The sequence below is a fragment of the Glandiceps talaboti genome, chromosome 16 (assembly GCF_964340395.1).
Source record: "Glandiceps talaboti chromosome 16, keGlaTala1.1, whole genome shotgun sequence".
Classification (NCBI taxonomy): Eukaryota; Metazoa; Hemichordata; class Enteropneusta; family Spengelidae; genus Glandiceps; species Glandiceps talaboti.
This window is the reverse complement of record NC_135564.1, coordinates 1995955-2011345: the sequence shown is the minus strand read 5'-3', so window position 1 is coordinate 2011345 and position 15391 is coordinate 1995955. Positions and strand designations below refer to the sequence as shown.

Here is a 15391-nt window from a genome sequence, read left to right as displayed (position 1 = left end):
GAAAAGACACTGCACAGTGGCATGATACCTGTTTCCTATTACGTATAAATGACAATGTAAGCATGGCAATATGATAAACATTTGCATCATGTTTAAATAAGAGGTGGACATACAACACACTACAACATGACAGGGGGCACAGTCTGTAACTTTTTGGAGGAATTCTTACATCATTCTATTTAACAGCTGCTAACTTTTTTTTTTCCAATTACTAAAATGAGTCAAATCATTTTGAGTAACTGGGTAAAATAAAAATATGGAATACAGGAGACTTTAATATACTCTGTGTTGTTCAGCCCTACCAGGCTTCTCAAATCACTGAGTGAGTACAGGCCGATCGGGTGACACAACATGATATATGATACAGATTAGGAATTCAGACAAGCATAGTAAGTGATTTGATTATATAATCTATAAAATATACATTAATTTGAGTGTTACTACAGGCTCAGTTACCAAGGTTACATACACATACTAATAACAGTACTTTAGCTGGGTGGTTGAGTAATACACAGCAGCATACTTGATAAATGTAATCTTGATGTAAGACCTAAAATCTGCACTCAGAAGGTTGTTGAACAAAAGCCGTGCCTGACAGTACCTCTCAAGCAAGCCCTTGACAGCGCTTTTGCCTCTATGGAACCTGCGGTTGCCTTTAAAGTTACTAAAATTACCCATGGGTCTTGCAGCTAGACTATGGTAACTGAGTCTACCCCATAACCTGTAGTGTCTCCTTGAGTTGATATCACATCTGGATATATTTATACCCTGCATGTAGTACTGCAGATTCCTTTGTCAAGAAATAAATGGACATTTTTTGGTACTGAACAAGTTTGAAGTGTTTTACTACGTCACAAAGTCAAATGTGTCTTAGTCACAGACTGTGCCACCTTTAAATAGGACCACATATCATAATTTACACACATTAGTACAATTACATTTATTGTTATCAAATACTCGCCTTGCACAAATCAGTTTTCTCATCACACAAAACACAGTCACTGGCACCATGCCTTGTATAAATCAGTATTCTGACTACACAAAACACAGTCACTGGCACCATGTTTGTCATGTCATGAGTAAAGCTGACCTTAAAGTCACATGTTAGAACATGATGTTATGATTGCACGTCACTTTCATTTCGCTCACCTACAGTGACCTTATCACGTGACGTGACACATCCACGTATGTGCAAGTTGAGCATTTCTGACTCACAAAACAATGACAAGTGTGTACAACTAGGAGATTGTTGAATTAGTGCTGTCAGACAGGCATCAATGGTACAACACCAACTCCAACACCACCCTCATGCACTTTCATCTGTGGTGCATCAGTCCATGTGTTTGTCTGAGGGTCATACATTTCAACTGTGTTGAGATTAGTCAGGCCATCATATCCACCAATAGCATACAGTTTTCCACAATTCGCAACAACAGCAACACGACTTCTCCGTGACTTCATTGGTGCGACATATGACCACTGTTGCAGGACGGGATCGAAGGCTTCGACAGAGTTTAGGAACACAGATCCATCGTATCCACCACACGCATACAGCTTTCCATTTAGTGTACCCACTCCAAGACGACACCTTTTAGTTAACATCGGTGGTAACATGGTCCAACGCCCAGTAAAGTGATTGAATGATTCAACCTAAGATATTGAAAAAATGCACACTTTAAAATCATATCACACATTTGGGTAAGTAGAAGAGATAGCAATACTAGAAATATTATTTCTACACATTGACACACAAATCTACCATCAAAGGAATGTCTTAACACTCTCCATGACTTTAATTATCCAAACACTCACAGCTAATTTCATCTAAGCTTGCTGATGTATAATTGAACTTATTGAAGTAAAAAGTGACAATCTATCATGTCCACCTACACAGATATGCCCATAACAGAAACCATCCCCCCTCCTTCTCATCTACCATTTGCAACCTAAAAAATGGATATTGAGTTTTGTGTAGGTTAAATATAGTGACATCATTGGAAACAGGGTACTGGACACATCCTAACCTTACATGTGCCACAAATGTACTTTGTATCTTTCCTATGCATGTATAATTGTTTAATGGTGCTAGAAATATCAAATAAAAACTTACTGTATTAAAGATAGATAATCCATCATGTCCACCTACAGCACAGATCTGGCCATCATAGACAGCAACACCAGAGGCACTACGTGGTTTATTCATACTGGCTACCATAATCCACCTTGAATACAACAAACACATTTTATAATATAAGAAGTAATCACTACTAATCTAGCTCACTCACACTGAAAGATCAGCTCTTTTGGGAACTCTTCTCTGATGATGATAACACCCTGGTGATGTATTTTAGTCTAGTAGTTCACTTCAAACCTTACATGACTGTTTGATGATAAATTTGAGTTTGACTTTAATTTCTATTTTACAAATTTGCTCTGCATATACCCGGGTACATTCTGTACATATTCATTCATTCATTCACTCCTTATTTTTCATTCATTCATTCGTTTGTTTGTTCATTGAGGTAACTCATATTGAAATTCTTTTTTACTAAAGGTACAGCCAATATTAACTTTATTGACAAAATTGTCAGGTGACCTTAAACCTGAGACTCGTGACTTTAATGGCAGTTCATTAGTTTATGTCACAAATATTATGTGACAGAAATACAAGAAGTACTGACAATTGTATCTCAGCGTCTAAAACATCCCATAATATGTAGTAACACCTACAACATAGGGGTAGACAACCCTTACATCTTTGCATGGCAACTATAGATATGGTGGGTGTACATAACTTTACAGTCTAGTAATTTCCATAGACATTCCCTGAGGTGTATTTTACAATGTAAGTACAGTCAGACTATCCAAAAAGTCACATGCATAGCGAATATGTTTCAAACACAAATACTGGTATACAACAAAGAGACTAGGATAATTTGTCACTGGTAATTTGCCCTGACAAATTTGTTTGGATGAATGGGGTTGCTGTTGTCAGTCAGAATCACAGCACAAAGAATGTGAGAAATGTCTACCCCTCCTACTCATGCTTCATATACACCCAGTGTCTTTGTTAGGATAGCAAGTACGTCAAATTTACCTGAGGTCATACTGAAGGCTTTTTAGTGGAGTTTCCAACCAGAATTAAATTACATGGCATACAAATCTATGTATGACCAGCCTTCTCTCCTCAGCCCCCTCAAAATGTGTTCATTATTGGAGTTTGCAACCAGAATTACAGTACATGAGTATAAAAATCCCTGCAAGTATGACCAGCCCCCCCCCCCCCCCCCCCCCCCATTGTACGTAATAGAGATTTGCAACCCGAATTATACTACAATGTATAGAAATCTATGCAAGGTATAAGTTTTACAAGCCCCCCCCCCCCCCTCCCCATGAATTGTGGATTGGCACTAAGCAATATCATATATCCATTCTTCCCATAACTATCACCTACTGTGGCACTGGCAAGTATTTCAATTCAGTCTGCACTACATCATTAAGTTACACAGGTATCACCATGGAGCTGATGGATAATATTATCTCAAATTGTACATGTACTTACTTGTCATTCTCTGGATCATAACATTCTACTGAGCTGAGTGAAGAAATACCATCATATCCACCACATGCATATACTCTACCATCTAATGATGCAGCACCTAGGGCACTACCATGTATGAAAAACAAATAACACAATATCTCAGATTTTCTTAAAACTATTCACACTACAACCTAACGATGGACACTATCAAATGTAAAAACAGAGCAATCAATGACGTCAGAATTTTGGATAAACTACAATTTTTTATGCTAATGTCAAATGATGCATTGCTAAGGGCACTATCACATAGACACAAGTTTTTTTAGAAAGAAACCCTAGATTGTTGTAACTGCATATAGACATTATTTCAGTAAACAATGGCTAGCAACATATAATATCAACCGTCACTCCGGTACAGTAAGGTCATAACTGCCTATACAATTGCATAGCTACGACCTTACTGCACCGATGTGACAAAACATATTCTGTCTGAACAAAGGCAATATCTAGTTACGATAAATGGAATACTGGTGTTTACAATATCTCAAATTATTTCTGAGGATCTTGGAGAAAACTTTGGATGATAATAACTTTGAGTTTTGAACCTGATGATGTTTGCACATTTTTCAGCATCTGTATGTAAAGAATACTTTCATGTAAAAGGCAGTGGTTATCATAAAACATACCTTCTTTTACTATTCATGGATGCTACTTCCCACCATTCCTTGACTACAGGATCATAAACTTCAACTGTACTTAGTCTTGTCTGTCCATCATAGCCACCAATGGCATAAAGCTGTCCAGATAGTACGGATACACCAACCCTGCTACGTATTGTACTCATTGGTTTAGCCACCTGCCAACTATTGCATATTGAGTCATATATTTCTACAGTACTGAGAGAGTCACCTGCATAGCAACAGAACAAGATCACATATGAAATGATAACAGTGTGATTACTGCCATGAGTTCAAATAAGAGATTTCATGTCTTGTCACAGATATCGTGAGATATGCAAATATACCTAGCAACAAGGACTATCAAACATGTGTATCGTGGTCAAGCTTTCACTGTAGCCATGTGTGATGACATTGAGAACAGTAGTATTGCTAAGTGTTAGACACTTTCAGCTTGACCACCCTCACACAGTAAGGATGAAATTGCTCACGTGGGATCTCGTGGGATCTGCCGTGAGATGAAATGGCTCACGTGGGATCTCGTGAGATCTGCTGTGAGATGAAAAAAACGGCTTATTGAAGACCAACTTTGGATAATTAAGGCTTAAAATCTAGGTGTGAATTACAGTTATTTGGTAGAATTATAGAAAAAATTGGTTCAGAACAAAAGAATGATTCCATATAATCCTTATTAAAGGAAAACACCACTCCAGGAAATGAAGTCATTTTCATAAACTATGGATTCTGAGTCATTTCATGATTTTACATCACCTACAATTACTTGCAATTTCAGAGAAACATCTATTTTACAACCTCCTGTTATCAGATAAAAATACCCAAATACTACCCATACCTGCACTTGTAAGTCCACCTACAACATATATAATACCCTAATACTACCATACCTGCACTTGTAAGTCCACCTACAACATATATAATACCCTAATACTACCATACCTGCACTTGTAAGTCCACCTACAACATATATAATACCATAATACTACCCATACCTGCACTTGTAAGTCCACCTACAACATATATAATACCATAATACTACCCATACCTGCACTTGTAAGTCCACCTACAACATATATAATACCCTAATACTACCATACCTGCACTTGTAAGTCCACCTACAACATATATAATACCCTAATACTACCCATACCTGCACTTGTAAGTCCACCTACAACATATATAATACCAGTAATATCATTACAACATCGTGGTCTAGTTCTTGTACTTTGTAGTTGTGGTCTTCTTTCTGGCATTAAGTGATAATCTTTGGCTTCATCAACTAAGTCTCTGTCAACAAATAAACAGACAATTCTTGTAATCTGACATAAAACTTACATTTCATATTTCAGAAGTAGATCATAGAACATCCTGAGCTGTTAACGTTATTATCAAAAATAACTTTTTATTAAAAATTAATCCAAATCCTTCCATGCAGTAATGTGGAAATAATACGTAAAATATTACTTTCATATCAATCCTATCTGATTATATTTACTGTAGCTCACTGTGAAAATAACATGTAGTGCATTATGTTACCATGGAAACACATACCTGCATTTGTGGCATGTTTTGACTAGGTCCTCTGTTGATATTCGATCTGTTAATATTTGTGGTCTGATTAGTGGTAGTCGAACTTTAGCCAGTAATTCTGGCATACATGGTGATCTTAGTTCTACATCTCTCTTGACCCATGCTATAACAGCCTCAAAGACCTGGTGAGAAAAAAACAACATAGTTTGAAGAGTTAAAAATAGACGAGTTGTCAGTGGTTGAGTGATTAACTTGTGTGTCTTTTACAATTACAGTGGTCAGTCGGGTTTTGAACGCACCCAGCACCAACCATATCTGTATGTAGGCATGGTATGAAGGTTGATGTTCAGTTTGACCCCAACTAAACAACACAGGTCACCCACAATTGTATTCTAATGCTATTCCTATCATTCCAAATTCTGGCAATAATTCAAACCTCTAGAAATACTATTTTACTGGTTTATAAATCATAAATTTTATTCCAGTAATAAAACATATACCATGAAATATTACAATGTTAGCACTATTTTGTATTCATTATTATAACTAGTAAGAACACCACTTTCAGATAAACAGAATTGAAACTGCTTTTACTACAACAATGAAATAATATCAACAATGTGTATGTTGATGGGCAGTCAATAAATCTCACATACTGGGCTATAGCAACAGGATGAACTCATCATATGGGATGGATGATAACTAAAATTATACACACCTAAAATTATAAACTATGTGTGATGTTGGTCATTACCTAACCAGTCAGTCACTGAGAATGTGAACTGTGTAAAAAACTATTCACTGTGCATGACAAACAACTAATATGTGCAAAGAGTTCAAATTAGATGGTAACCACACAACATAATATTTGAGCTGTCTCTGTCCATAGCCTGGAATCCATGCAGCTTGGGATTTTAAATTTTGCTTTCCAATCAAGTAATTAAAACCCCAATCTGTACGGATTCAAGGCTAATTTGTACAATATTTGCTGTGATTTAGTAAACTGTCCTTACATTCTAAGAAATTGTTCACTGTTATATAATAAAGTCATTGGTACAACTATATGTATTTGTGTTTGAGTTTATCCACTTTCTGACTGAGGTCTTCCATTGTGTTGGAAACCAGCATTACAATAAAATACCATGGTAAAAAACATACAAAGTTTACACAGCTCATAGTCAAACTCTACAACATCTTTGATCATTTGAATCAACATTTGAACTGAAAGCTTTAATTGATAAAACTGAGGGTCATGAAAGGATGAACACTACGTAACGACCTTGTTACAGTAATTTTGTTTTATTTGTCATGCAATAATTTAACTATTCAGTATTAATGTCTCTCTCTGAAACTGGTTGCACAATTCTGCCAGTTTTGCAGTCGACTGTAATAACGCATTTGTTTCCAATTAAGGCAATTTACTATTCCAAAATAACTATATTTTACTTTCCTAAAGTTCTTCCTTTTTTTAAAAACCAAAACAATATTTACCTCCAAATTTAATGATTTACTGATGTTTTTATAATCAAACAGATCTTGACTTTTTGCAAAATAAAATTACTGAAGAATAAAATTTGTGGCATAATTATATCAAGATTACACAGGCGCATGGGGGGGGGGGGGGGTCACTCTAGTAATCACAATTTTACAAGTCATTTGATGACACCCAAATGAAATCATCACCATATTGGTCTCCGCCTTACTTTCAATATTACGGCTACAACAATACATAAAAGCAACATTGGCTCAGTGGACTGGACAGTTTTGTCAGCAATTAATCTCTCTGTTTACTGGATACAGGCTCAAACAAAGTGTGTATGATTATATCAAATAGTCTTTATGTACAAAACACCTGGATGCTAAAACTGAATATTTGAAATCTAACTATATTTATGAGTCATCATTGCACAGTTCCAACAATAGACATTCCTGGCATATCTTCCATGAACCTAAGCCACCTTAATAGCAAAACGAAAACTAATAATAGAACAAAAGATTTGACAGACTGGAAAAAAACAAAAGAGATCTCTTTTGTATGGCATCATCAAAAGCCTGTCCACATGCAGGGGTGATACACCATGTGTGTGTAAATCTCTCAGTTGAAAACATGCAACACACTACTGTACAAAATAGTGAATATGTCTACTATTGTGTAGGGTTAATAATCCTACAATGACCAGATGGTCACAGCAATATGTCTTGTTTTCTTGGTTTCACTGCCTGCAGATGTACTAGTTTTTGCTCTTTTTACCAGTTACAAGGAGATGGAAATATCTTATTAAAAGTCCTTCTTAAATATAATTTTCACAGATAAAAATAGAACTAAACTGTGCATAAAAGTCAATTTAGTCCAGACATTTGTAGAATATTACTATTGATAAAATCTGATATTACAGCTTTTTTAGTACTAAATACAAAAAAAAAATGTCTGAAATAGGCAAAGTTGTTTCAAAGTGCAAATAATGTGCATTGTATTTTATTTCAGCTTTTCTGCATAACTAACATACAAGCATAATGTGATATGGCATAATGAACTGTTTTACAGTGAAGACACAATGTATACTTAAGTGCACAAAGAAAATATTGACTGTGGCCCATGTGGTGGGACCTCACACAAATTTTACATAAGGATTTGTGTTCTTTTGGTTAAGACTCCCTACTAAAGAGAGTCAAAGGATAGAATACAGTATATTTCAAAATATCACTTCCTATCACACATCTGTTTCAAAAGATAACATTCTGTTGTCAGAATGATATGTTATATTTTTTCTGTATTTACTTCTGCTGCATGTTCCTTGTTTTTCCTTAATATCTTCTCAACACATCATAAAATCACAGGAAAAAAATTCCATCATCTTAATATTTGTCATCAATTTTAACATTCATAAAATCTGACCTGATAGACAAAAACCTGTCATGATATGCCACTGATGTGACTGATTGTAAAGATGACAAACTGTAGTAATTATATCCTTGAATCCTAAAACTGAGGACAATTTGTGACCATACAATTTGCAAACTTGTTGAAACATGAATTTTTTTATTTTTGGTTAGATCTAACATCAACATATAATCAGCTTAGGTTTAATACCAAACTGGTGACACAGGCACTGTGTTTTTTTTGTGATAATTATAGGATTTATTTTGCATGTAATCTAATATGTCGTATTTCAGTTCTTTTTGTCATATAATATTATGTGTTGTAATTTCATACATTCAAATCTTACATAATGCTGTCTTATAAAGGTGAAACTGAGGACAAAATTAATCCAATATGGTCACGTACTATACATAACCATCACATATGCTTACACACTGGAATACAAGGAAGCAAATATTTTTCTGTATATACTGTACATGTACATGTACTGTAGACAGAAACCTAAAGGCTTTCTATAACTTCATTTCCTCATACACATATTTGTTGTATCATGTCAAACATTCAAACCCGGAGACTTTTCTTTGAAGTAATCAACTAACTGTTCTTACCTGTTCTTCTCCAACCACATTTAAGTCATCACTTGAAATAATTTCTAAAATCTGTTCTTTTGATAAACTCAGGAACTCATCCGTTTTGGCAGCATCGACGAATCGTTTGTAGAAGTACTTGGTAGCTGCTTCATGTAGACTTGAACACATCATAGTGTCAGCAAATCCACGTATACCAAGGCAGTTACTGGGGTTCAACCTGTCATACATGGGTTACAGTAATATATCACTGACTTTGTGGCAGGTCTCCTCTCTGTCATAGCTATCATTACAACAGAGTTCCATCAAAAGGTTAGGATGTCAGAGTTGAAAGGTTGAAAACAATGCAGAAGATATGGTACTAAAGGTTATGTCTAAATTCCAAAACATGAATTTTTTAAAGGGTACTACAGAAAGTAAATGGGAAATATTAAAAAGACAATCCAAAGTGTTGTACAGCAACTAACTGTTTTGCTTTGATTTGTTTATATTGCAGAGTTTTTCCTAAATATATACAAATATGGTAAACACCACGTAGAGTATTACAAACTGTAATTAAAAGACTTAGTTACAGATTTACAGGAAGCGTTTTTTGTATTAAACATCATTTCTGTCCCCCAAGAAACTCTATATTTAGCCTTATTTTGAATTTTTCATTTCCCCAATTTATAGTCCTTGTAAAGAATGGCCCAATTCAACCCCCACCTACAACCCCCACCCCAACCCCCAACCCCCACCCCCACCCCCACCCAGGCCACTACATGACAAAACATTACTTTTTTATAAACAACAGAAATAAACTCAATCTTTGACAAAGACTTTCTTTCCTCTTCTTTTTCTTTTCCCATTTTTACAATTCCCATCAAGCAACTATATATACTGTCACAAAACTATGTTTGTTGGCACAGCAATGTACAAATGGTCAAAAGAAATTGACAAAAATTTAGACAGTGATATCCTTACCCAGAAATGAATATCGTAATACTGTGCAGTATACATGTCAAGCTGACTATAGTCTGACAATACTCCCTAGCTGAGGCAAAATTCACACAACCTTTAATACCCAGAAATGAAAATTGTAATACTGTGTTTCCATGTAAACCCTATACAGTCTGACAATACTCCCTAGCTTCAGCAGAATTCAGTCAAAGTCTTGTGATCAATGAATACACAAATTGAACAGATGAATCAATCAATACGTAATCAATAAGTAAGACTGGTGTACTTGATTCAAAATAAATAACTTCCGCTACATTGCTGAGCCATAAATCAGAATTTCTATGGTGAAAAAATTCTCTTTTAAATACAAAATCTCAGAGGATGGTATCTTAATTACAGTCACTCTCTCACTGTGGATTTTGTGGTCTTTGATGGGTAGTAAACTAGAGAGTGTCTAGTCTAACAACACAAAGAGACTACACAAAGAATGTGTTTAGAACAATGGACTTGATGGCTACTATGCAATAACAGTGTCAGATGATGGATGCCAACTACTAAACATTTTTGATGTTTACAATCATTAAAATTCTTTGGAAGTAAAAACATCTAAGCTACTGTAACTGATTAGTCTGTCTTAGTTGGTAGACTGATTCAATTAAAGTGTTTTTATATCACATTTGGGTAGCCAATAATCATGGATTTGGACTCTGTTTAAAATTGCAACAATTTGACTGCTAAATCAACATATCCAATCTGTTCATCTGAGATTTAATACTATAACTGACACAGACATAATTGCAAAACTCTCATGACTCACACAATGGGGATACCTTGCTGGTATCTTCCTACCAGTATATGTTTATATCACCTTGAAAACTGTAATTATTACCTGACAATATTGATATTGAAGTCTGCTTTCCAAAATTACAATAAAAGAAATCACTGCCAGTACTGTTAGAAATTTGTTAAACAATGAACATTTATGGACGATGGGTCCATAGTTACAAATGGAAAATTTTTACTCACCAAGTCAAGACATTCTTTGGAATGAAATTCTAATTTTTTCTCTGACATCTCATCATATTGTCAAGGGTGTACTACTGATTTAATTGTGGATGCTGCATTTGATCTCAAATCTAATAATCAGTACTGTACTGGGTATATGTATGAATATACTATGACGAGATCCGAGTCAATGAGAGTTCTTCATTTACATTTGCGTCAATATTGCCCTTCATGCCATGATGGTCAATAGAAATGGGAGTACTTTATATTATTTATATTGTTAAGGCTACTTCAGAAATACAGAAAATTTGTTCAGGGGGAAATACATCTTTTTTTGAAGGAGGTATTTTATCTTCAAAAAGAGCTTCTAGGTTAGTTGTATGGATACAGTTTGGTGATAATTAATCACAGGAGGAGCCATGTACTCTCAAAGGCAATAATTTATAATCAAACATGTACACTCTAATGCTGAGAAAATTATACTAATACTTTAATAGTTTAATTTTATACCAAACTATTGAACAATATTATCAGTATATGGTTCATTCAGAAAAATATCTCAATTTCTGAGAAATCAAATATGATCCCTTATTCAGAATTTGGGACAGGATTCAACAAATTGTGTTTTTAACAATTATAAGGTAATTTCATCAATTAACAGTACAATGGAAAATATCAGATTTTCTATAATTGTTATGGAAATCACCATTATTTTGTGGTGTTCCCTTGGAATCATTGTCATCACTTTGTATTTGGATGGTTTATTTCTATATTATTGGAGATGAAACAGTCATATACTACAGTATGTTACATCCACAAGGCTTATTTCAAATCTGTTCAAAATGACCTGCCTTTTATACGGAGGCCATCAATAACCTTAGTACATTATCAACATCTGACCTTTGCCCTAAAGGTTACATCTAAACCATCCTATCCCTAACAACAACAGTTCAGAAATCATTAACAGAAGTGTTACCTTTCTTTGAGGAATTCACAGCAGGCTTCTTTGATGATTTGTAACTGGAGGAAGCTAGCACCAACTAGCAAAGACTGGACGTTATTAACATCTAACTCCAGACGGCCATTGTATGCATAGTTGACAAAGGCTTCCAATATGCTACCAATAGATAGATATTAAAGATGTCATTCCAATGATGCAAATTGAAATCAGCTTAAGTAAATAATACCATCATCTAACATCTGTTTGTTAGCTGCCCCAAATCCACACAATGTGGGTGAACATTTGACTAGGAATACTTGTAATGACTCTTGTTGTTTGGGAGACAGTGACAAATAATTCACTTATTTCATTCTTCACAACAATTACCCCATTGTTTTTTATCCTTATTTTAGTTACACCACAGTCCACTACATCTGTACAGTGAGTAAATTTCTTTTTGTAATAAAATTGACAGTCATTTGAGAATAAATCACATCTTTCATTTACTGCATTTTACAGACTTATTGGATGAAAGTTGGTGTTAAATAAGTGACAATTATTTCAGTCTTGTATGAACTTTGTCACAATGTACAAATAGTACATGTACATGTAAAAGAGTTGTTTGGATATCTGACAAAAAGTAGGTAACAAGATAATGAAACAATACATGATGATGTCCTGAATGCAGCCACCTCCCCCCCCCCCCCAATGAATGCAGCCACCCCCTCCCCCAACTGAATGCAGTCACCTCCCCCCACTGAATGCAGCCACCCCCCCCACTGAATGCAGCCACCCCACTGAACGCAGCCACCCCCTCCCCCAACATACAAACATACCCACTAAAATACATATTCCCTACTGTCTCCATCTCTACATACAATTTCTTGACATTTTGCAATGTAGTTGTTGAAATAATCATTTCAATGGCAGATTATAGTGATTATTGATATGCAAATGTATTGCAAGGTTAATTGTTTTCCTGGACTTACATTAATCTAAAACAAAATGTTTCAAAAATTATGGTAGCCAAGATATTTTGCACTTTTGCAGTCTTCAGCTAGTTCTCAAAGACTAATTTTTACTAATTACCAGATTGGTACATTGTATTTATATACAAGAAGGCATTCTTGTCACTACTTATTTTTACTAATTACCAGATTGGTACATTGTGTTCAAGTACAAGAAGGCATTTTAGTCACTACTTATTTTTACACTTTTGTTGTCCAGAAAAATAGGCGAAAATAAGTCTTATTAATATAACAGGCAACCTTCTGAGGTATCGTGTCTAGCTAAGAAATGCTGGTTTTTGCTTTCTTTTGTTTCTTTTCCAAAATATATACACATCAAACAGACAATGGGAACTTTTTCCTTGGTCTTTCTCATCATATCAAATATAATGTACCCAAATTTGTTTCTGTTCAACAGAATTCAGAACAAAATGATGAAATAGTCATGTATAGGACATACTATGAATGAGTTAAAGTGCTACATACCCTCCTAGGTTTTACACCTAAATTAGGAATATTCATCAATTCATTGTTGTTGTTTTTCTTTGTCTAACCTTTCTACACATTGTGTATGTTCCACATGTCTTACCTTGGTTCTACTCCTTGCATTAATATTTCATCTTGTTTACTTTCCATCATATCATGTGTAAACATGGCATGGAAATATGGTATGGATGCTGCCAGTACAATACGATGGGCGCTGAATTTTTGTTCTCCAACCTGTAAAATAACAAACATCCAATGATATACAATCTAACAAAGAAGTCAAGCCAAGTATATACATGTACAATGTACCTCTATTACACACGCACACACACACACACACACACACACACACACACACACACACACACACACACACACACACAAACAAACAAACAAAAAACCCTCCATCAACTTGGTGGAGGGTGAACAAACCAAAATTTCATAACCAACAACAAAATATACACAATAAATACATATAGACAAATTTAACAAATACATATTAAAGAAATAAATTATCATTTGCTGATCATATTAATAGTAACAAATATGTATGGAATGTGACATGTACAAGCTGGGGCCAGCAGAATCTATGAATGCTACTTTATACGTCTATTTAAAAAGTACACAATTTGAATGAGGGATACGTGAAAATATGTCAGCAGTATCAGCTGGCCGCTCCAATGGCAACCACTTCGTTATTAATATGCAATGTCTGTGGTTTTGCATACATATGAATTTCTACGATTTAACAGGATTTTTAGTATCAATTAATTATGGTTATAGTTTCAATGTTAAACTTCCATAGTTTCAAATAATAGTAAAGAAAGGCAGGCACAAATATTGTATGGTACGGTCAAGACATTGTTTTCAAAGTCACTGCTCGATAATTTTTTGCTGACACTGGATTGCATCCAAAATCAGTTCAAATATTGTTTATGATTATGTATATTCTTTGTTCGTGTGCTAATCAATAAAATAATACATTAAAATAACTTTTTCGTTAGCAAATATCCGCCAAATTATGATAATTTCCGCAAAAGGCTCATTAGCAAGTCATTACCAATAATCCCTGGAAATAAGATCATCAGTCAATGAATTAATGGTTCGACAATACGTAGATATTACCTTCAGAGTAACATCACATAGCTTCCCTTGTCTTCTGATTGATTCCATCACTGGATAACCGAGTAAAGGGAGGTCATTGTTTTGAAACACCACCATGTCATCCATCACAGCCGTCGATGTTGTGGTTGTGATCACTTCAGCAGCAGCCATCTTGACAGCAACTCAAGAACGAGTAACTGAGTGACCGCTGAGGGCGTCCTCAATAAAGTTATATGTTTATGTTGAGCTTGCGATTTTAATTTGTTTTAAGCTATTTTATCCTTCTTTTTTTATTTCTTGTCTATTTAGATTGCAGATAGATAAGGATAACAAGAGTCTATGTGATAAAAGCTACTGTTTTAATGCATAGTAAGCAACGTCAAAGATTTGTTTTGAGTGTAAAAATGTAACATGAATTCCCATGATTCTAATAAAATGTGTATACAAAAATGCAAATAAACATCCATGCAAGACAATATAAGTGACAGTTCTATGTTGACACAACAAGGTTAGATGCATATTTTAAATGTGTTTTGACTGTACTGTAGTAGACTGCCAAGATTTCTTATTGACAGGCAGCACTTACTTTACACTGGAAAAATTGAAATTGTACTTTATTCCCTTTTTACATGTAAAACTACTCAATTTACTGAAGATTATTTCATACCGTTTTGTC

General features: G+C 34.8%; 1 protein-coding gene across 1 annotated transcript; it reads right to left on the bottom strand.

The window, feature by feature from the left end:
* Positions 1-1150: 1150 nt before the first annotated feature.
* Positions 1151-14881, bottom strand: LOC144447403 (kelch-like protein 18). Its single transcript, XM_078137417.1, has 10 exons — positions 14737-14881; positions 13715-13845; positions 12155-12295; positions 9256-9454; positions 5788-5948; positions 5387-5523; positions 4228-4450; positions 3563-3667; positions 2111-2222; positions 1151-1650 (listed from the first exon to the last, which is right to left on the bottom strand). The coding sequence occupies exons 1-10, from the start codon at positions 14839-14841 to the stop codon at positions 1264-1266; spliced, it is 1701 nt and encodes a 566-aa protein (XP_077993543.1). The 5' UTR covers positions 14842-14881; the 3' UTR covers positions 1151-1263.
* Between the last annotated feature and the right edge of the window lie 510 nt (positions 14882-15391).

Excerpts from the sequence above, each read along its gene's own strand:
- LOC144447403 (XM_078137417.1), bottom strand. The coding sequence starts at position 14,841 with ATGGATGACATGGTGGTGTTTCAAAACAATGACCTCCCTTTACTCGGT. Across the intron at positions 2,223-3,562 it reads TATGATCCAGAGAATGACAA|GTGGATTATGGTAGCCAGTA; the intron begins GTAAGTACATGT and ends GTTGTATTCAAG. Across the intron at positions 1,651-2,110 it reads GATTATCTATCTTTAATACA|GTTGAATCATTCAATCACTT; the intron begins GTAAGTTTTTAT and ends TCAATATCTTAG.